At 40.6% G+C, this 21,690-nt stretch overlaps 1 protein-coding gene across 2 annotated transcripts in view; it reads right to left on the bottom strand.

Annotated features, from left to right (window-relative positions):
• Positions 1-21,690, bottom strand: part of mlphb (melanophilin b) — a 120,627-nt gene that overhangs the window by 80,921 nt on the left and 18,016 nt on the right. For both annotated transcript variants that reach the window (XM_059647120.1, XM_059647121.1), the window contains exon 4: positions 4,978-5,199. In XM_059647120.1, coding sequence (XP_059503103.1) covers positions 4,978-5,199 — 222 coding nt within the window. The remainder of the gene's footprint in view (positions 1-4,977; positions 5,200-21,690) is intronic.

Raw genomic sequence — 21,690 nt, 5'->3', positions numbered from 1 at the left:
GTAACAGCAACTCTATGTTCTTGTAAGTGAATATTAACAGGGTTTTACCAAAAATAACTAATACGCGGGGTAGTAAGAAAAAACATCTCCTGCAACCTAACAGACTCAGTCTCCAGTTCCATGAAGTCTGATATGGCACCTTACACATATGCTCAGAAATTATTCTTGAGTAAGCATGCTATTAACCTTTTACACCACATTTCCCAAAGTTATTCAACAGTAGCTTTTTCACCATGAATACTTAACAATGAGCATGTAACAAACCACCAACATTTGACCAAGAGCACTTATCAGGCCACGAGCATATAATAAACTACAGACACTTAGCCAGCAGCACTTAAGAAAACGTGGGCACCAGAAGACCAACAGGTAACCAGGACACACAACTATGAACACTTAACAAATCAAGGACGCTTAACCACGGACACCTAACAAAGAGCACTTGAGAAACCACACACACCAAACTATGAACACATAACTCAGAACTCTCACTCCAACTCCAGCTACCCCCCAGGCCTAGACTGATTGAGGCATTAATCTCTGACAGCATTCTCAGCTCTCATGGAGGAGGTATAGGTGGGAAACGCTCCCTTATTATTGTCTGAGAAGATGATGGTTGTGGTGGTGTGGAATGGCAAGTTTTCTGCAAACAAGAACATTTCTAGAATTGCATCAGAAAACATCCCCATTACAAAAGAAATAGGTTTCTGTACGAGGAAATCCAGTTCCTTTGTCACATTGTGGTCTGCTGGATTAATGGCAAATCGGTTTATTTCCCCTGCTATTTCTAATTCTTTTCTCAAAGGATCATTCTTGTTCTGCAGGTGATCACCATCAGTAACAAGAAGCTTCATTACGATAGTTTTCTGAGAGTCTAAACAGAGATTTTTGCTCTCTTTCTCAAGAGCTTCTTTTTCAAGCAGAAGATCAGCATTCATTATCTGTAGCAGAAAGATTTCCTCAGCATATAATTCACATTGATCTTGGATCTCTAAATATTTCTGTAAAACAAAGACTATTTCCTCCGTCAAGTATCTCTTTCGAATGTCAATTGCGTAAGAACACTGGCTGTCTTTGCCAGGAGTTTTTAGAAGTCTTCTTTAAAAGGCATTTTAGATATGTATTAGAAGCAAAGGGTAGCTAGGGAAAGACGAGGCCCACTCAAGGCTAAAGGAGGGAGTGGAGCCACAGAAAATGGGTGAAATACTTAATGAACACTTTACATTAGTATTCGCCAAACAGAGGGACATGTGGGATGCTGAGGTTAGGGACAAGTGTGTGAATACACTCAGATAGGTCAACATAATGAAGGAGGACGTTTTGGGTGTATTGAAATGTAATAAGGTAGGCACATCCCCAGGGCCAGATGGGATCTATCCTAGGATCATTGTGGGAGACAAGGGAGGAAATAGCTGGGGAATTAACAGATATCTTTGCATCCCCTTTGACCTCAGGCAAGGTTCCAGAGGACTAGACAATGGCTACTGTTGTTTCTTTGTTTAACAAGGGAAACTGATAATCTAGGTAACTACAAGCCAGTGAGGCTGACCTCAGTGACAGGGAAGCTGTTACAGAAGATACTGAGAGACAGGATCTATTCATTTGGAAGCAAGTGGATTTGTTAGTGATCGGCAGCATTGGTTTGTATGGGGAAGATTATGTCTCACCAACTTGATTGAGTTGTTTTGAGAAGGTGACAAGAATGATTGAAGAGGGAAGGGCAGTGGATATTGTCTACATGGATTTTAGTAAGACATTTGATAAGGCACTTCAAGACAGGCTGGTACAAAAGGTAGAGTCTCATGGGATCCAGGATGTGCTGGCTAGATGGATACAGAACCAGCTTGATCATAAAAGACACAGCAGTAGTGGAAGTGCTTTTTGGAATGGAGATCAGTAATGAGTGGTAACGAATGCTGGAACCTTTGCGGTTTGTAATACATAAAAATGATCTGGAGGAAAACATAGGTGGTCTGATTAGTAAGTTTGCGGATGGCATCAAAATTGGCAGAGTTGCAGTGGGGAGGATCATCAAAAGATACAGAGGGATATGGATAGATAGCAGAGTTGGGTAGAGAAATGGCAGATGGAGGTTAATCTGAACTAATGTGAGGTGATGCATTTTAGGTGATCAAATTCAGGTGCAAATTATACAACAAATGGCAGAACCTGTAGAAGCATTGACATACAAAGGGATCTGGGTGTACAGCTCCGCTGATCCCTGAATGTGGCACCACAGGTAGATAAGGTGGTCAAGAAGACATATTGCACGCTTGCCTTCATTGGCCAGGGCATCAAATATAAAAGTTACGCTTCAGCTGTATAAAATTTTATTTAACAAAGTGTGAAGCTGGATGAACACAGCAGGCCAAGCAGCATCTCAGGAGCACAAAACCTGACATTTCGGGCCTAGACCCTTCTCTCTGATGAAAGGTCTAGCCCGAAATGTCAGCTTTTGTGCTCCTGAGATGCTGCTTGACCTGCTGTCTTCATCCAGCTTCACACTTTGTTATCTTGGATTCTCCAGCATCTGCAGTTCCCATTATCTCTGATTAAAAGTTTAGTTAGGCCACATTTTGAATATTGCATGCAGTTCTGGTTGGCATCCTACTAAAAGGCCATGGATGCTTTGCAGCGAGGACAGGGAAGGTTTACCAGGATATTGCCGGGACTGGAGGGTTTTAGGTATGAGGAGAAGTTGGTTAAACTCGGATTGTTTACATGGGAAAGGCGGAGGCTGGGGGAACAACCTGATGTAGGTCTACAAAATTAAGAAAGACACAGATAGGGTGGATAATCAGGGTTTTGTTTTCCCAGGGTGCAAAAGGTCCACTAAAAGAGGCCTCAGGTTCAAGATGAGAGAGGGTCAGTTTAGAGGAGAAGGGCAGAGAGAATGTGATGGGTGCCTGGAATGCATGGCCATTGGAGGTGGTAGAAGCAGGCACGTTAGCAACATTCAGTCATATCTTGCTACACACATGAACAGGAGACGAACAGAGGGATAGAAACCTCACATGGGCAGTAAGTAGCAGATCAAAATAAAGATTAGGAATCGGTGTAGGCTTCATTGGTCAAAGGGCCTGTTCCTATGCTGTGTTTTTCTTCGTTTTTTTGTTCTGTAACATTTACTTTCTCAGCCTCTGAGAGTTTATAGCATTGTGTAACAGCTAACAGCTGGATCATCAGGTCAGCAGTCTCTTTCAGGTAGTTAGACCGCTCTAAATTCAATTTGACTTTGAAATATTTGGGCTCTTTTTGATGCTTGGCTTTAAGCTGCTCAACACTAGAAGCTCTATAGTTTGGGCCTCTTTCAAGCATGATTGAAGATCCACTTCTAACTCCATAATTCAAAACACCTCAGATGTTGTTGTCACTTCACTAGCTGTAGAAACATTTGAAGACATGTTTCCATTCGATTGTGTTTGAGCTACAATCAGCACTTATTCAGCTGCTGGCTCTTGAAGTGTCAGGTATGTACCATTTGTGCCCATTTAGTGTACCCAACTGCAACACTAGCTGGTCCTTTACCTTCGGCTGTGCTGTCTGCAACTTTGTGAAGGACATATTCATGTTTGGTATATATGTGTGGAGGAGCAGCTGATGGTTTAGGATGCTGGTCTATTTCTGCTTCCCTGTGCTGCTCTAAACTTCAACACAAGGAGGATGTATTTATCTAACTATGATTACAGTTACTATTGCTTCTGTGATGGTCTCCACTGGTCTCAAAAGAGACAGTGGAGACCTCACAAACAGTGCTGCCTGAAGCTAAGAGTACAGGAAGGTGAGTTCTCTCTCTGCTCCTCAGATCTTGAAACAGAAAACTTAGATCTAGGATCCCTTGTCGTGGCTGGTCAACTTTGTCTCTAGCAGCTTTGCTCTCTCTGGTTTTGAGTCCATCGTTTGGAGAGAAATGAATGCTGTGTGTTACCTTCTTGTAACCCTAAGGCTGTTTCTATAGCAAAGAGTGATTCCAGGTGCATTGAGTCAACTTCAGTATCTCTTGCATTCGCTATTGATAAATATTTAAAACTACATATGCAGCTCCACTTCATGTGGAAGCATAATGATAATGAATGCACATAAGATTTACGGGATCTCTCTCTTCCATTGTAGTGAATGTATCTGCCCTTCTACGCTAATTTTATACCTATTGTGCCTCAATTTAATGAGGTTAATGGGTCTAAGAAATCAGGGAAATTAAATGCGTCTCGGACGGCTGCTTTATTTCTCAAGAGGAATTCCTCTTGCTCTTCAATGTCTTCTAATGCCTGGACATGTTCAAATCTTCTGTGGTCTGTTTTCCTTTCTCTGTGCTGGCAATCCAGTTCTGTTCTGGTCTCTCTATCAGCACTGAACCCTCTGTAATTCTGAGTGGGCCTGGTGCCTGCGTGTACGATCCCTTAATGCCATCCACTGGGACTGGTATCTCCTCGCACTCTCTGTGGGTGCCTGGGTGAGCCTGCATATCTGTTTCCGATTGCACCCTGTTGCTATTGTGCTTCTCTTCGGGTACTTTGCCACAATGGGGCTTAGGTCATTGGGCTGGCATCAGCTTTCAGTTACAGCACTGTGCTGAAATAATTGGAAGCTGGGACATAACAACTGTCCTCAGGGCTGAGCAAAGAAAAAAGAAAATCAGTCTGTGTTTCACTCCTGATCATTATAGAAAATGTATTTACAAAGTACTGGGTACAGAAGGATCAAGTTTAACACTGAATTGCTCCACCTCGCTGGCCGACGCTCAGTCTACTAATGTATAAAAGCAACGGTAGCTATTCACAGCTGTTGAAAATCCAGTATGAGTCTGACGAGAAAACGGCAGGGGAAATAAGTAATTGAAGGTGACATCAAAAAAAGGAATTGCATGGAAGTGACGGAAATTTGAGAGGTAACTGCATAAGGAAGAGGTATTCCACATAATGTAGAGGAAACAGGACGTGCACGCACACAGGAGGTTGGTTCCATGCAGTGCCTCACCTGGCAATTCGGCAGGAATCGCACACCCAGCCAAGCTCCTTTTTGTTGAATTTGCTACAGCTTTTGCAGGTGTACAGACTGCAATCCAGACACTGACGCTTGCTGTTCACCAGGAACTGAAAGGGTTCCAGGCAGTGAATGCAATGACCTTCGTTAAACTTGGCTTGCTTTGTAAGAAACTTCCTCTTAGTCGTTTCTTCCTCAACCTTCGTCCTTAATTCTCTAGACAGCAGGAAGCAGGAGAGAAGAAACAGGAAAAAATATAGGAAAAGAGATGAGTGAATCAAAGCGAGGAGGGGGGGAAATCTATTGCAATATTTTGTGCATGCACTGCAGTTATGTAAAATTTACATTCTTGTGTTTGCCATAAAAATAACATATTACAGATGGCAGCAAATTGCAAATTTATTTCCTTAAATTTAGGGAATGTAAAAATTATAGGAGAAAATGTAGAAATGTGTGCATTGATTGGACTGTTTAGGAATTCAGATTTGAAGTCCAATAAGATTCATTGACCTCTCAAACTGTCTAAGGTATGCACCCAATATGTACAACGCAGTGAAAATTAGTTATAACTATCTTTATGTATGAAGTGCAATATGTATACCAGTTTTTGCAATAGTTAGATCCAGATGCTGAAGCCAATAGAACAAGAAATAAGACAGAAACATCCACCTGTTCTAAGAGCTTACATCCATGAACTCTCAACATTATAAAATATATAATCTATCAATATTATACAAATGACACAACAAGTTATAAGTTATACATTTTGTGCCTAACTCCAAATGTTTTCTGTTTGGATTTATCTGACTTCAGTACCACCTTTCTTTGAAACATTCCCACTTTGGTAACAGTCCTTTCATAGTCATTAAAATGTATAATGGAATGTTTAAAATGTAAGATCATAATAGTCATAGAAATAAGATGCATTTTAAGAACTTATTTTTTTGCTTCAAAAGCCCAAATATAATGCTGTGATAGTTGCAAGACGATGCTGCAGTTTTAGACTATACATTTACGATCCAGTGTTTCCTTTTATAAAATCTGTTCATGAGATGTGGGAATTGTTGGCTGGACTAGATTCATTGCCTATACATAGCTGCCCTTCAGAAGATAGAAGTGGATTGCCTTCTTGAACTGCTGCAGTGTATTGCAGCATATTGAACAAGCACTGCAAACCTGTGTTAGAATAACCATGGGAGACCGGCTGAATGCTATGATGTTTGATTTCCACTCGAAAAAAACTGAGCAACAGCCAGCCAACTACCTGCTCCAGCCTGCCCCACTGATGGCCTCCCTTTGTGCTGTACAAGTTATGTGATTTTATGTAAATTTTTTTTTGGAATTCTTTGAGGACCTAGCAGGCAACAAAGAACTTTGGTTCACCCTACAGGTGTGGCATACTTGGATTTCCAAAAGGCATTTGATAAGATGCCACATCAAGTCTTTGATGTTCCAGGAAACTGTTCCGTACCTACTCAATTAACACTATTTCCAAGCTACTTTTGCTGATTTTATTCACCTAACCTACATACTGATTATAGTCAGCCATGGTCATTGGAGCACCTTAACAAGTCCCATTTGTTTATTCCTTATGTACTGTCTTACACTGTAACTATTGTTAAGGAGCCTATAAACTATGTCCCAGCCACATCTCCAATGTGGCAGCACAGTGGCTCAGTGGTTAGCACTGCTGCCTCATAGCGCCAACGACCTGGGTTCAATTCTACCCTCGGGTGGCTGTATGTGTGGAGTTTCATATTCTCCCCGTGTCTGCGTGGGTATCCTCTGGGTGCTCTAGTTTCCTCCCACGTTCCAAAGATGTGCAGGTTAGGTGGACTGGCTAGGTTAAATTGGGTCTAGGCCCGAAACGTCAGCTTTTGTGCTCTTGAGACGCTGCTTGGCCTGCTGTGTTCATCCAGCTTCACATTTCATTATCTTGGATTCTTCAGCATCTGCAGTTCCCATTATCACAGTTAAATTGCCTGTAGTGTTCAGGGACAGGTGGGTTATAGGGGGATGGGTCGGGGTGGGATGCTCTGAGGGTTGGTGTGGACTTGTTGGGCTGAAGGGCCTGTTTCCACACTGTAGGAATTCTATGATTCACCCATATCCCTTTGCCTGTAACAGGCAGTCAGTAAAAATTTAGACACCTTCTTCAAAATTCCCCCCTTCAATTCTAATAGGGTCCTGAAAATGATAGGCTGATCAGCGCTAGTATTTGTAGCCCCTTCCCAAAGCCTCCAATTCGGTTTGCAAATGTCCCAAAAATTTAGCCCAACGGAACTTACACAGAGGCTGATGTTTTGATCTATAAATATCATTGAAGGGCACAGACTGGCTTTGTAGACTGTGTATAAAGCAGTTGCTGTTTCGATAAGACAAGAAAATCATGAATTAAGAAACCATAGCCAGTCACTGTCATGCGATATTTGCTCAGCCTCATGACTTGTATCCTAAAGACATGATTTTCTAGCTTAATTTTACCTCAAAAAGTGTAGCAAAAATAATATCAGGAAGTGAAATCAGTAGCATTGGAAAGTTGTTGAATTAAAAGATCATCCAAAATTGCGAGGAAAAACAGTTGGTCTCCATGTGACTGTAGTGCCCTGAGGCAAAAACTCCTTGTGATCCGTTGTCTGTGGGAAGGGATTTATCATCCAAATTTGATTTTTCTTGTTCGATACATTCTTATACTTCCACATATAATTTATTATTATTTTCATGTGCATACTAAACAGACAGTATTAACCGTAACTTCAGGATGAACCAATTTCACAAGCAAGGGATTGGATCAAATCTCTGAAGTCATGCCACTTCCATTCATGAATGATATTAAGATAACAAATCAGAAGCCGAGGCTCAAAAATGCCCTTATCCTTAGTGATGGCAGAGCCCAGCATGTTGGTTGAAAAGTCGAGACTGAAAGAGAATCACAGATTTATTACAGCACAGGAGGCCATTTGGTCCATCATCTCTCAAACAAACATATTGACATGGTACCATTTTCCTTCCTTTTCACTATAACCGAGCACATTGTTTTCTTTCAGTTAATTATGTAGTGACTATCTGAGTTGACTCAGCCTCCATTCACTTCCAGACAGTACATTCCAGACCCAGAGCCCTCACATTTGCTACATTTGAAAATCACTTTATATCAATGCCGACTTGTTCTCGAGCCTTCATGAGGGGGATAGTTTCTCTCTATTTACTTTGTAAAAATCCCCTATGATTTTAAAAACCTCCATCAGATCACCTCTCCGCCTTCTTTTCCAAAGAGAACAGACCAAATTTCTCCTTTCTAAGTTTCTAAGTCTCCTCTCTAAGTTTCTCGTTCTGGGAGCTATTTTTGCAAGTCTCTTTCGCACTTGCTCCAATGTATTCACATCCTTCCAATGGAATGGCACATGGAATTACACAAAAAAAATCACAAGCTGAATTCCAACAAGTGTCCTATAGAAATCTGACATCAAGTCCTTGCTCTGGTACTGTGTACCACCATTAATAATGCCCAGAATTTTGCATGCTTTATTGGTTGTTCTTTCTACCTATCTTACCATATTTAGTTTTCTATATGCAGGGACACACACAGGTCCCTCTGCTCCTGCACCCCCTTAAGTATTGTATCCCCTGTCATATGTTGGCTCTCCATGTTCTTACCAAAATGCATTACCCCACACTTCTCTGCATTGATCTTCACCTGCAACCTTTTTTCACCCCATCAATTTGTTTGCATCTTACAGGAGTTCTACATTGCAAACTATGAGGACAATGTTTAAAATTTTGTTCCATTCACAATGTTTGAAACTGTCCCTGAACTCCAAGATCAAGATCATTAATGCATATGAGGGACAAATGGTCCCAATAATGATTCCTGGAGAACTCTACTACAAATTTTCCAGCCCAAAATTAACTAGTAACCTCTACTCTCTGTTTCCTTTTGCTCAATTAAGGTTGTATTTATGTTGTAACTGTTTCTGATAATGCATGATGTATAACATTTCTCACAAGTCTGTTATGTGGCCCTGTATCGAATGTCTTTTGAAAGTCCACGTACACTACATCAGCAGCATTATCTCCATCATCTCTTTCTGTTACTTCTTCAAAAGTATTCATACAAATTAGTCAAACACAAGTTCTCCTTTAGAAATCCACACTGGCATTTCCTGTTCAATACACATTTCCGTGTAATAGCTAATTCAATTCCAAATAATTGTTTCTAGAAACTTTGAAGATGATGGTTCATTTCAGCCTCTCATTAAATGCTCATTAACATGGACAGCAGTGTTCAAACAATTTGACTCGCTCCATATAATATTACTGGCATCTACTTAAGAGCATGAAAAGCTGCCCACGTTAAGTCTGGTATACAAAAGGGAAGGCCAATCCAGTCTGGTCAAATACCACTCCATCAGTCTATTCTCAACTATCAGATGAAATGTTTCAAAAATAATGTTATCAAATGGCATTTACACCACAAAAACCCGCTCACTGATGCTCAGTCTGGATTCTGGCAGAGCCATGTATCTTGTGGCCACTTTGTAGCTTTGCTTTCAACATGGACAAAAGAACCATGTTCCAGAGGTGAAGTGACAATGACTGCCTTTAACATCAAGGTAACATGTAACCAAATGTGGTATTAATGGACAAATTGGGAGAAAAGTTTCCACCGGCTGCACTCATACCCCAGAGTTTATGGTGGCTGGAGGTGGGTCATGCCAATACCAGGACATCATTGTAACAGTTTCTCAATGTAGTGTCCTAGATGCTACCATCTTTAACTGCTTCATCAATGGCCATTCATCTAACATGAGATCAGATAATTGTTTGACGATTGCACATTATTCAGTTCTATTCATGGCTGCTCAGATACTGAAACATACTGTCCCAGAATGCTGCAGGAGTTAAGACATAATTTGTCCTTGGGCTGTTAAGTGACAAGTAACATAGGACATTAAATGCCCAGCAATGACCATCTTCAATAAGAAAAAATTCTAACCATCTCACCTTGCCAATCAATGGTATTACCTTCACTGATTTTCCCCACCATCAATATCCCAGGGGTAAAATTGATTCGAAATTTAATTAGACCAATCACATAAGCACTGTGGCTATGTGAAGTTTGCACCACATACAAGATGCACTTCAGCAGTTCACCAAGGAACCTTTGGCAGCACCTCCAAACCCATAATCTTTCTCACCTTGAGCGATAAGGGAGGCAGATGCATGGGAACATCTATAGGTTCTCCCCCAAGCCACACACCATCAGCCTTCTCAGTGACATCTTGTTGAACCTTTTCTTAAAAGCCATACAGGCAATATTCACCGTGCTTCCTTCATCAACCTTTGCTCATACTATATTAGATTCGTCAAATGTGATCTGCTTGTTAACAATCTCTGCCATACTCCCTAAATAATTCAAATCTCTCCAACTGTCTGTTAACCTTTTCCCCCCGATTAGTTTGTGAAACATTACTAACCATTGGGCATCCTGAATTACGAGGAATGTCCTTGCATTTTTTTCTTAAATAATTGTGTCACATTTTCTGGCCGTCTGACATCTTCTCTGTATCTACGGCAATTAGAAGATTATGGCTAGCCCTTCCATTCTTTCCACTCCAACTCCTTTCAGCAACCTGGCTCAAACAGACCAGACGATTTATTGATTCTAAGCATATCCAACCTCCCCTGTGTATTCTGAATATCAGCTTTCACATAATCCATGGCCTCTACCACTTTTGCATCTCCCGATATTTTGTCAGCACCTCCTTCCTTTATAAACTCTATTTATTAAGTATTCTAGCATTGCCCTGTGTCTGTGTGAACGTTGCTTTATTTGTCCTCAGTAGACTCTACTCCACTTCTTACTTCCTATCTGATACTTGGAAAATTTTTGGGTTACTTTTTACCTTCACTGCCCTTCTGGGCTCATAACCTTTCTTTGTAGGTCTTATTTTTTTCTTCCCTTTGCCTCTGAACATATTGTATTTGGTCTGATTCTCATTTGAAAACTCCCTTTTTTTGTTTCATCACATTTTTTGCCTTCTTTGTCATCTAAAGCATCCTGGCTTTAGGTTGCTCAACTTGTTGGATTGTACCTAGACTATAGCCAGGTCATCATCATTTTTAAGTATCACCTAAAGTTCTTCGATACATTTTCCTTGCAAAGTTTCCTTTCATTTTACACTGGTCAGACTCCTTCTCATTTCATTTATGCTCACTCTCCTATAATTTTCTTGCTGCTTTCCATTGATGACCTGCTAATTATTTTTACAGTTTAGACTCTACTACCTTGTTGAGACATGTCACTGTCTCTCGCTGAGGTAGAAGTGGGAGACCCTAAGTGGGGTTATGGACTTCTACTGCATGCCCTCCTCCACCTTCTGCTCAATACTTAGCATCTCAGTTACTGGAGGGCAAGGGAGGCCAGAGCCCAAAGATGGCACAGAAGGGGAGAACTGGGCATATTATGTCAATTAGGTGGCACAGAAAGAAGGGGAGTGTGACATCTTCTGGGGTAGACTGATATGTATGGCCAACCCTAAAAGACAAGGCTGGTATGTCCCTCAAAGGCGAGATCACCTGGTCAGCCACCGAGGAATTAAAATCACCGGGTTCTTCTGGTGTCAGCTAGCATCTGAACTAATTTTAGAATTCAAAGTGCCAATTCTTTGGCGTTAAAGTGACAAGACCACAGTCTGTTCTGTAGCACCAAGGTGCAGATGCCTGAAAATCTACTAGGTTGTGAGTTTATCACCATTTATTTTACTTTCTCATTTACAACTTCAAATAATGCAGCACTCTTGCTGAAGTGTCTGCATTACCTGCACCACAGACTTTAGTACATTGGTTGTTTGTTCAATGCTCCAGCCAATATTCACTTACATTGGCTTCAATAGGACAATGATCAGTAAATATATTTCCACCGTAATGACATCCCACCCATGTCCAGTTTAGCCCTGTGCATTTCTGACTCATATATTGTAATGCCAATGACTGAGCCAAGCTGATAAGAAACGGCTGCTTTCCTAGCTAAATATTCAGTGTAACCCTTTCCTAAGTACTTTGTTGCAAAAAAAAAGTGAACAAGAGCCAAGAATTCACCGCAACTACGTACTGTACTTTTGTTACGCCAAATGACACCTGAGAATTATTCGATGGATTGATTATTGTCTATTATGAATTTGTTGAATTTTTAACAATAAGAAAATTGAAACTTTAGTCTGGAACATTTTAGTCACAGGAACAGCTTGTGCCTACTTCAAGTATAAACTGAGGGAATTTTATTTGCTCAGTGGGTGGTTCTGATCAACGGGGATGTAAGTTTTACTAAACACTGCACTGCCCAGATTGCTGAATGACTATCATATGTCATCTCATTGAAGCAGAATGGCTTATGGGCAACTACAAAAATAAAACAGCCACAAGCAAAAGATTTTTTTTCTCCCTTCTGGCTGAATTATGTTGAATGAGCTTCTGCATAATCTCATTCCAGCAGGTTTGGCCAAGAAAATGGCATTTTAAATCCATTTCAAAATTGTGGGGTAACTCCAGTGGTTGAAACGAGAACACTGAAAATTTCAAACATATTCTTCCAATAAAAGAATGATAGCAGCACTCACACAGTGCCTGATGTTAGGTATATTCTTGATCTCCCTTCATCGTGTCTCCAGTGAATCTCCAGCAAGAATTACGCACTTGTGTCGTGTGGCTGTTTCTGTTCGACAAATACAGTTGGCTCTTCAGCACCTCTGGAAGCCAAGGGCCCTGCAAATGGCTCATGCAGCAGTTCTGACAACGTCCAACGCAGCCTGTAGGGGGAAGGCCGCGCGCGCAGACATACTGTGCTGTGTGCCAGAAACTTCCCAACAAGCTACATCGTGATGTCAAACAGCTGCTTCAGTCGGGTTGACAAAATGCTGTCGAAATCTTTACCCACTCTCAAATAGCATGCATTCAGCTCCGAACCCATTCAATATGGTTCAGGGGTTTTTTTTGTCTATTAATTACCCTTTCATGGGATGTGGACATGACTAACAAGGCCGGCCTTTGTTACCCATCCGTAACTACCCTTGAATGGAGTGGCTTCCTTATCTATTTCACACGGTCATCCACATTAGAGCAGGTCTGGAATCATATTTAGGCCGGACTAGGCAAGGATGACAGATTTTCTTCCCTAAGTGTCATTGGCAACTGACTTGCAGCTTGGGTGATTGAGATTAACCTCAAAGTTTCCAGAAGAACATTGCAGTGTTTTAGGAGGTGCTGCCACAAGTTCATAGATTAGCCAGCAAATGTTGCCACACCCTTACAGGAAACGCAGAGGATTTGGCTAACTGCCCAGACAAAGGCTGTAGCAGGAATGGAAGGGTCAGGACCCGAAACATCAGCTTTCCTGCTCCTATGATGCGGCTTGGCCTGCTGTGTTCATCCAGCTCTACACCTTGTTATAGCAGGAATGGAGGCTCCAGTGGCAGAGGCATTTGGGTCTGCAATGAAGCACAGGGCAATGGGGCATAGGGTGAGAAAGGGGATGCTCTGTGGAAAGGCTGAAGGGGAAAGAGAAGGCATGCATCTGAAACTATTTTATTCCAGGCAGGCTGTTCATGCGTACTCTGTTCAGTCTCTGGTTTCCTGAGATAAACTATTCACCACCATTTCCTCATTGTATTCACTTTGTCATTCATCTGCAGCACTCCATCACAGTGTTCTCTTGTTCAAGTTCCAGCACTGAAAGCCACCAACATTAGAAAAACAAGTCCATTGCACCTCTATCCAATGACATACCAATTATGGAAACAAAAGTGAACTACTCACCCTTTTACATCTCCTCAGTGCCTGCCTTACGAATGCCCTGGCCGACTGATCACACACAATGCCACCCCAATGGCTTAAACATGGGTGGCGGAAGGCTGTTACCTTTCACTTGTGGAGACGACAGGTAATGCTGGAGGACAACCAGAAGCTGCTTCGGACCCAGAGGGCCAAAATGCCCACGGCATCACCTCAGCAAGGGTGGCAGCAGTCTGAGCTGACTGATTAATAGGCATTAACAAGGGCAGTAATGGGGTGGCAATGATGGCAGAGTAACGCTATCAACTTGAGGTAGCTCAACAAGGTTCTTGTTGAGCCATAGCCATACCATGTTCTTGGAGAAGCACCTTAACAATATCATTCATCTGTTAGAAGGCAGGGTTTCCATGCCCTGTTGAGCCCCGACATCCATTGCTATGAAAGAAGATGCATGAGCCAACATAGCAGTAAGTTTAGATCTTGTGACCTTCATTTAAACTTCCAATTCGGCAGTGAGACAGAGGCAAAAAAACTGAGGCACCACTCACCAGATGCTGCATTGCAGAAAGTAAACCCTCGGGAGCTAAGAAACACCCTGAACTTGGTTCTGTTAAAAAAAATGGTGGAATGTTCTGCTTTGTGTTTTGAAGTATATGTTCTCTTCACATCTAGTGGTTAGTCAATAGTGCATTTCATCAGTTATAGTAAACATCTCATGAATAAAAATCTCATTTTATTATCCTTTCAGCTATTATCAGAAGTTTGAAATTATTTTACACTTTATTAGTGTCTATGGAGAGCATAATACTGTGTCATTCTGAGTCTGGACCTTGAGGTTCTATGAATACCCCTCAAACATATGTATTTCCCGCATCCGTAATGCCTCTAACGTTGTATCTGTTACCACAGGTCCTTCTGTTTGCTCTAATTTCCATTTTGCAGGAATTAAGTTCTCAGCAACTTTTTTCCATGTTCTTCCAAGGCATAGCTTGCTGTCAATACTTGGTTCTCAATTAATGCTGCTGTGCTGAGAGCTCAATCGCAAGTTTAGGAGAAAACAGTAATGCCACAAATGCTGCATCAAATTGAAAATCATTCAGATGAGGTGTGTTCACAAAATTTATCTATTTCTCCCTTTAATCTTAGCTCTTGTAGGAAAGTTGCAGGTAGTGAATAACTCACCCCCCCCCAAAAAAAGGCTGGATCAATTTCTAGTTTCATAGAATCCTTACAGTGTGGAAGCAGGCTACTCAGCAAGTCCACATTGACCCTCCCATGAGCATGGTACCCAGACCCAATCCCTGTAACCCTGCATTTCCCATGGCTAATCCACCTAACTTGCACATCCCTGGACACAATCGGAAGATTTAGCATGGCCAATCCACCTACCCAGCACATCTTTTCGAGTGTGGCAGGAAACCGAAGCACCTGGAGGAAACCCAAGCAGATGCAAGAGTAATGTTCAAACTCCATACTAACAGCCACTCAAGGATGGGATTGAACTCAGGTCCCTGGCCCTCTAAGCCAACAGTGTTAGCCACTCAGCCACTGTGCCACTCCTGTTCATCTCTCACAATTGCTCCATAACAGAATTTTGAGAAGAGACTTCTTTTGGCTCTTTCTCTGTAAATAATATTGAGAATTTTGCATGATATTAAATCAAAGAGGGAAATGACAAAACTTTGGGCGTTTACTTGAAGTTGCCGGCGAGTATCTCTTAAAAATAAGTCACATAAATTGAACGCCTGTGACAAATAAATCATCTCAGTTAGTCAGCTTGTCATAAGTACCATTGGTGCGCAGTATATACAACCTATTAAATGTACTGCAGCTACATGTCATCCTTCCTTGAAAAAGACCTTTCAAACCTGAGACCACTACCATCTAGAAGAACAAAGGCAGTAAATTCATAGGAATATCAACACCTGCAAGTCATAGAACATCCTAACTTGGGAACTATATTGCCATTCAATTCATTGTGGATAGGTCATGTCCTGCAACTCTGCTTCATAGGAAATTTGACATTGTACCTGGTCTCGCCTACATGTGACTCCAGACCCACAATGATGTGGTTGACACTCAATTGCCATGTTGGCAATTAGGGATGGGCAATGAATGCAGATCCAGCCAACGCTGTCCACAACCTAAGAATTATATTTTTTTGAAAAAAATAGGCAAAACAAAAGGAATTAGCTAACTTAAGAGAACTTGGAATTTATTCTCATGTGCCAGATCAGTGATAGCCAACCTTTGTTGGATTTATGCACAAAAGATTCTTGCAACTGAGACGTTTAAGCCTAAAACAAGGTTAGTTGCCCATATTTGAAGAGTGCTTACACAATACAGGAGTCAGAATGGAATCTCTAGTGGGTAAAATAATTCTAAGAGTTATCTTATAGTTTTGACCATAAATGCACGGCAGAATATATCAAATGGCACGAATACCACATTTTGCACAGCAATAAAATTCAGGGGCAAGTGTTTTGAAAAACCTATCAAGAGACAAGCAATCAAGCCGGGGAACTACAAAAACAAAACAAATGCATTTATGGCCTCAGTGATGTCTTGAGAATTTGGTATTTTTCAGTGAGATCTGATTTGTTCAAAATAAGCTGTAGTCAACGAAATGAAGATCCTGAAATATTTTATTAGTGTCTTATAAGGAAATTTCAGCCATCCTTGTGATGCACATTCATGATTTCTTATGGGTGATACAATGTAATTTGAGAAAGGTGCTATAATACAATGATGCTAGAGTTTTAGATTGTAAGTCAAATTTAGGAGCTTTTGAGATATTATGCAGATAGGGTCTGGAGTCATTTTGAATCAGTGATTCTACTTTGAGAATGTAACTTCCATCTGAGTTAATCATGCAACATCATCAAAGAAAAGTTAGGTCATGTCTAAAGAAACAACATAGCTGTTGTGAAACTTAATTGACCAGTTGTACTGGTTACACACTCAAAACATTTCGATGTATCAAAACATGGTTCATGAAACAGTCTAAAGCTGAGGACAACTTGAGGGAAAATAAAACATTAAAAACATTAAATATGGTGAAATATGTATTTTTGTTTTCAAATAAAGAAATGGTTTACTTTTTAACAATGCTTCTGGGATATTCAAGTGCAGCAAGTTTCATAATATTTTTAGTGAGGAAAATTTGAAAATGTTACCCCTTTAGCCTGGGAAACTATGAAAATAAAAAGGGTTGTTAAAAGCAGTCTCTGATGAAGGGTCTAGGCCCGAAACGTCAGCTTTTGTGCTCCTGAGATGCTGCTTGGCCTGCTGTGTTCATCCAGCCTCACATTTTATTATCTTAGCTGTGAAACACAGGTTCTTGTGGAAGCAGTGGTAATGGGGTTATATGTCATATACTTCAAAGGAATAATCTATACAAGAAATTTGCCCGTTTGGTGTTACAGATGTCATTGCTTCTTGTGGTGTAGTGGACATTCAAAAAATAAGTATCAGTGCATAATGTTAAGAATAGGTTTTGCTACAGTGAAATTAATGTTTGAAAAATAGGAAATCTAGAATTTCACTAATTTGAATCAAATCGAATCCCACCATCTGCTGTGGTAGAATTCGAACCTGGGTCGTCAGAACATTAGCTGAGTTTCTCAATTAATAGTAGAGCAATAAAACTACTAAGCCATTGATATCCCTTGCCTTCTCATTAATTTACAATCTAGCTTACCGAATGGTACCAAAGTATCAGACATGAAGACTTTTGCTTCTAGCCCTCTCTTCTGACTGTTTTGTAGTCACAACTTTGTTGTATAACCTACTTAAACTATGATTTTGACTGCCACTTCAATGACTTCCATGTCAATTAGCACAAGACCTCTTACATGTACAATCAGAACAGGTGAAATATTCAAATATGCAGAAAAAGTGGCATTAATTGTAGTCTCCTATTAGGCGAGGGAGGACAGAAGGCAATTCAGGATTTCTGTCAACAGGCCAATTGATAGGGAAATACCTTCCAACCAGGTGAAGCAATGTCATTGGATGAACTGCCTGTGTGGTGTAGCCATGATGTAGAGATGCCGGTGTTAGACTGGGGTTGACAAAGACAGAAGTCACACAACACCTGGTTATAGTCCAACAGGTTTATTTGAAATCACAAGCTTTTGTAACATTGTTCCTTCGTCTTCACCTGATGAAGGAGGAGCACTCTGAAAGTTCGTGATTTTAAATAAACCTGTTGAATTACAACCTGATGTTGTGTGACTTCTGACCTTGTGTTAGTGCCCTTGTCAATCTGCAACTTGGTTGATCTGTTAAAATTTTATGCAACATTTCATCTATCACTGCACGATACCTCACAGAGTCCACTGCTGAAGGTCCTAAAGCTTATCATTAGCAACTTCCCTCCATCCCAGTCAGAAACTTAGCTGGTGCATCAAGTCTAGTCTTTATCAGTTCTCCATGACTTCATCTACTGTCAACCCTTTGTCCTTGTCATTTATTACTACAGCATGACTAAACTCCCCCCAGTTAAGGAGCATTGTGGATCTACCTACCAAACATATGCTGCAATGGTTCAAGAAGGCAGTTTACCACCATTTCTCAAGAGTAACCAGGGATGGGCAATAAATGCTAGCCAGCCAGCAACATCCACATACCACACGGGAATAAAAGGAAATATGCTTGCCGTTAGTATGAAGTGTTAATCAAAATATTTCTGTGTTTTATACAATCATGGCAACAACTTCACTGAAGTCATATGCCAACAGAAGGTTACAACAGGATGTGACAATGGCCTCTGCTATTTAATACAAAATTAACATTCTGTAAAAACCGAAAGAAATGCAGATGCCGTAAATCAGGAACAAAATCAGACCCGATACGTTAACTCAGATTTTTCTTCACGAATGCTGCCAGATCTGCTGAGCTTTTCCAGCAACTTCTGTTTTTGTTCACATTCTGTACTCGTCGTGTTCACAAGCCTTGTACATTCCTCAGCAATGACAGCGTCCTTTAGCAGGATTTCAAATTTTTGACAAGAGGCCGAGTGGATTGTCTGTGCAGCTTGAAGACAATTTGTTTTATCCCTCTCTGCTTTTAATCATGTAATGCTATTAATTCTTAAACAACATTCTGATGGCAAACATAAAATTTTTGTTAGAGGAATATACTGACATGCTAATGGGTAAGCTGCAGTTCAACTAACTTTCTGCTCCACGTCCAGTGTTATTTGCACATTCTTCATGGAAGCCTTACTTAACAGAAAATGTATCTCTCTAGAGACTACATCAGAACTAATAAAGTGGTTTAGTTCGTTTATTTTACATGGGATCCATACTGTTTTAATAAGCTTCAATGTGTTAACACCTCTGAAATTCTCACTCCTGTCTGAACCTTGGATGTGTTGCATATATTGCCGATGTGCAACCACTGTCTGACTCTACACAGTTAAATTAATCCACAAAGAATACAGTTGCCACCGAACTCAATCTTTTTGTGACTAGTATGATCCCTTCACAACAGCCATCATCATAATCTCCTCCTTCCAGATTCTCTGTGTCATGCCCATCTGTTTGGCGCAGTTAATCACATGATAAAATTTTAAGTCAGATCAAGTGTTAACCATTCCTTATGCATTCCTGGCCTTCATTCATCTGCTATTGCAGCTTCAGTACTGTCATCTGTTGCAGTAATTGGAACTGTGCAAAGTGCTCTCATTCTCATCCCTTCTGTCTGTAACTGTTCCTTTGTACATGCACTGGCATCTGGATGAGCTCGAAACATTGTAGTCATGAAGTGTCCCATCCTTGTTGCCACTGTGGGATGTCCCATTTGTGCCACCAAGTCTGCTATAAATGACTGTGACTGCATCCCCAGAATTGTTTTTGAGGCAAGTACATCCACTCCAAAAGGAAATTTCCCTTCAAGAATAAAGCCACAATTAAGATACAGAGTTTGTCCACATGCAATACTGAATAAGGAATCTCCAAATTGAGGTTCTGCAAACTTTTACACTATTTGATAAAATCTATGATATTTTTGTTCACATAATGATTGTTATCTTTGGAAATCTAGACATCTAATAGATCAGCTCCCTGGAAAAATTTCATCTATATTTCTGGTAATTATTGTCCATGAATCCTATTAAAAGATCCAAACTTCTCAATATCCAATGGACAGGTAGGAAGCTCACAAAATACTTTTCTTCCAATTTTACTTTCTTCAGAGATTGGCCATGCCAAGGGCATACTTTATTTCCTCATTAGTTTTGAGGTTTTGGGTTTAGCTATAACATTGCATTTGTTTCAGCCGAGAGTGATCTGAGACAATGTCCTATACAATGCATAGAAAATACGGTCAGCTGAGCTTGCATATTCAGCCTGCAGTGTGGTAAGTACGAGATTGGACACTAATCTGACCATTCAATAAAGAGTGAATAAGATAAATTGTTTCTTCAACACTAAAGAAATCCTAGCCACTCTCTAACCATCAATATATGACAATCATGAGGTATCCAAGCTTGCGTTAAGGAACAAACATGTTGGCCACATGAATAAAGTAAAACCAATGTGTTCTGCAATATCTATCAGGGAAACTTAAATTTGAAAAATAAAACAAATATCCAAGCCAACTTTGTGCTCTCCTTGAGCCTCATGTAATGGCAATGATTTTGTGCAGGAACATTTTTGTTTCAGAGCTTCCCTATATGGAAGTGGAAGTCTATTATGATCCATCCATACTGTGCTGTTGTCAGCTGATGGTAAGTTACATCGCTGAATCGTCCCCTCCATTCTGGAATCACACACGTCTCCTCTGCACTTCAAATATTAATTGTAATCATGCAAGAAATGGGAAGAAACACAAACCTTCAGTTCCACTTCCAGGCATGGCATACGACAAATCGAATTCTATGCCTCGGGTGAGGTTTTTACATTCCAGTTAGGGACATGTATTAAGAAGACTCCCAATTACACTTATAGTCCAATGATAAAGCATATATCCAAAGTAATTTCTGGATGTAAGTGTTTTAATTGGGCAGAAGTTGCTTTTGTCAACCAAATAACAGCAGCAACTGTGGAAGTGAGGTAGGACCAGTTCAGGAGCTGATCTGACTTGAAGAGAAAAGGGCGACCACTTCCAGTCATTTAGGATTAGGGAGGCTGAAGATAGGGCAGCATATCCCTAACCACCACGACCACCTTCCTTTCTGCTACGTTTGACTCCAACAAGTGGACAGCTTTCCACTTGGCTTTCTTTCACTTTAGCTTTGCCCGGTTTCCTTGATGCTACCCTTATTCATATGTTGTCTTAGTGTCATATGTAGTGATACCTCGGCAATTCAGCTCTTTTGTCCAATGTTGGACCAAGCAGTAATGAGCTTTGGAGCTCAAAGGTCTAGACAGAACCTAAACTGAGCATCAGTGAGTGGGCTCGTGTTGATCAAGTGGTGCTTGCCTTTGCTGAAATCAAACATTGATAAGATTCTACTCTTAAAGAACAATTCGATAAATGTACAGCAAAAAGAACCAGCATTAGATCTTCTTTTTGTACCCCAGTGTTTCATTGAATAAAAAACTAGGAAGATTAAATCTAAATGGCAATACAGCTCATTTTGAGCAAATCTTCCCAAGTAAAGGTTCTTTAGATTAAATGGTACAACAACTCTGAACGATTTTATTCTTCTAATTCTTTCCCCTCTTCCTAATGGTATGATTCCAAATGTTTCATTTTAGTGGTTTGCTCAAGTAATCTGTTTTTCCTTTGTGAGATTTAAACGACAATTAGGAGGGGTTACCAAGTTCACATAGAATGATTCACAGGTAAATCCGATCCTGACCTCAAATGTAACCAGGAACAAGGAAACTTTGGGTTTTGGGTGCTGTGAACATGACAAATTGAAAATGAGGTACACATTAAACTGGATTGAATACACACTGTGATCAG

The sequence above is a fragment of the Stegostoma tigrinum genome, chromosome 7 (assembly GCF_030684315.1).
Source record: "Stegostoma tigrinum isolate sSteTig4 chromosome 7, sSteTig4.hap1, whole genome shotgun sequence".
Classification (NCBI taxonomy): domain Eukaryota; kingdom Metazoa; phylum Chordata; class Chondrichthyes; order Orectolobiformes; family Stegostomatidae; genus Stegostoma; species Stegostoma tigrinum.
Note: the sequence above shows the minus strand (reverse complement) of the source record. Positions and strands in the feature narration are given on the sequence as shown.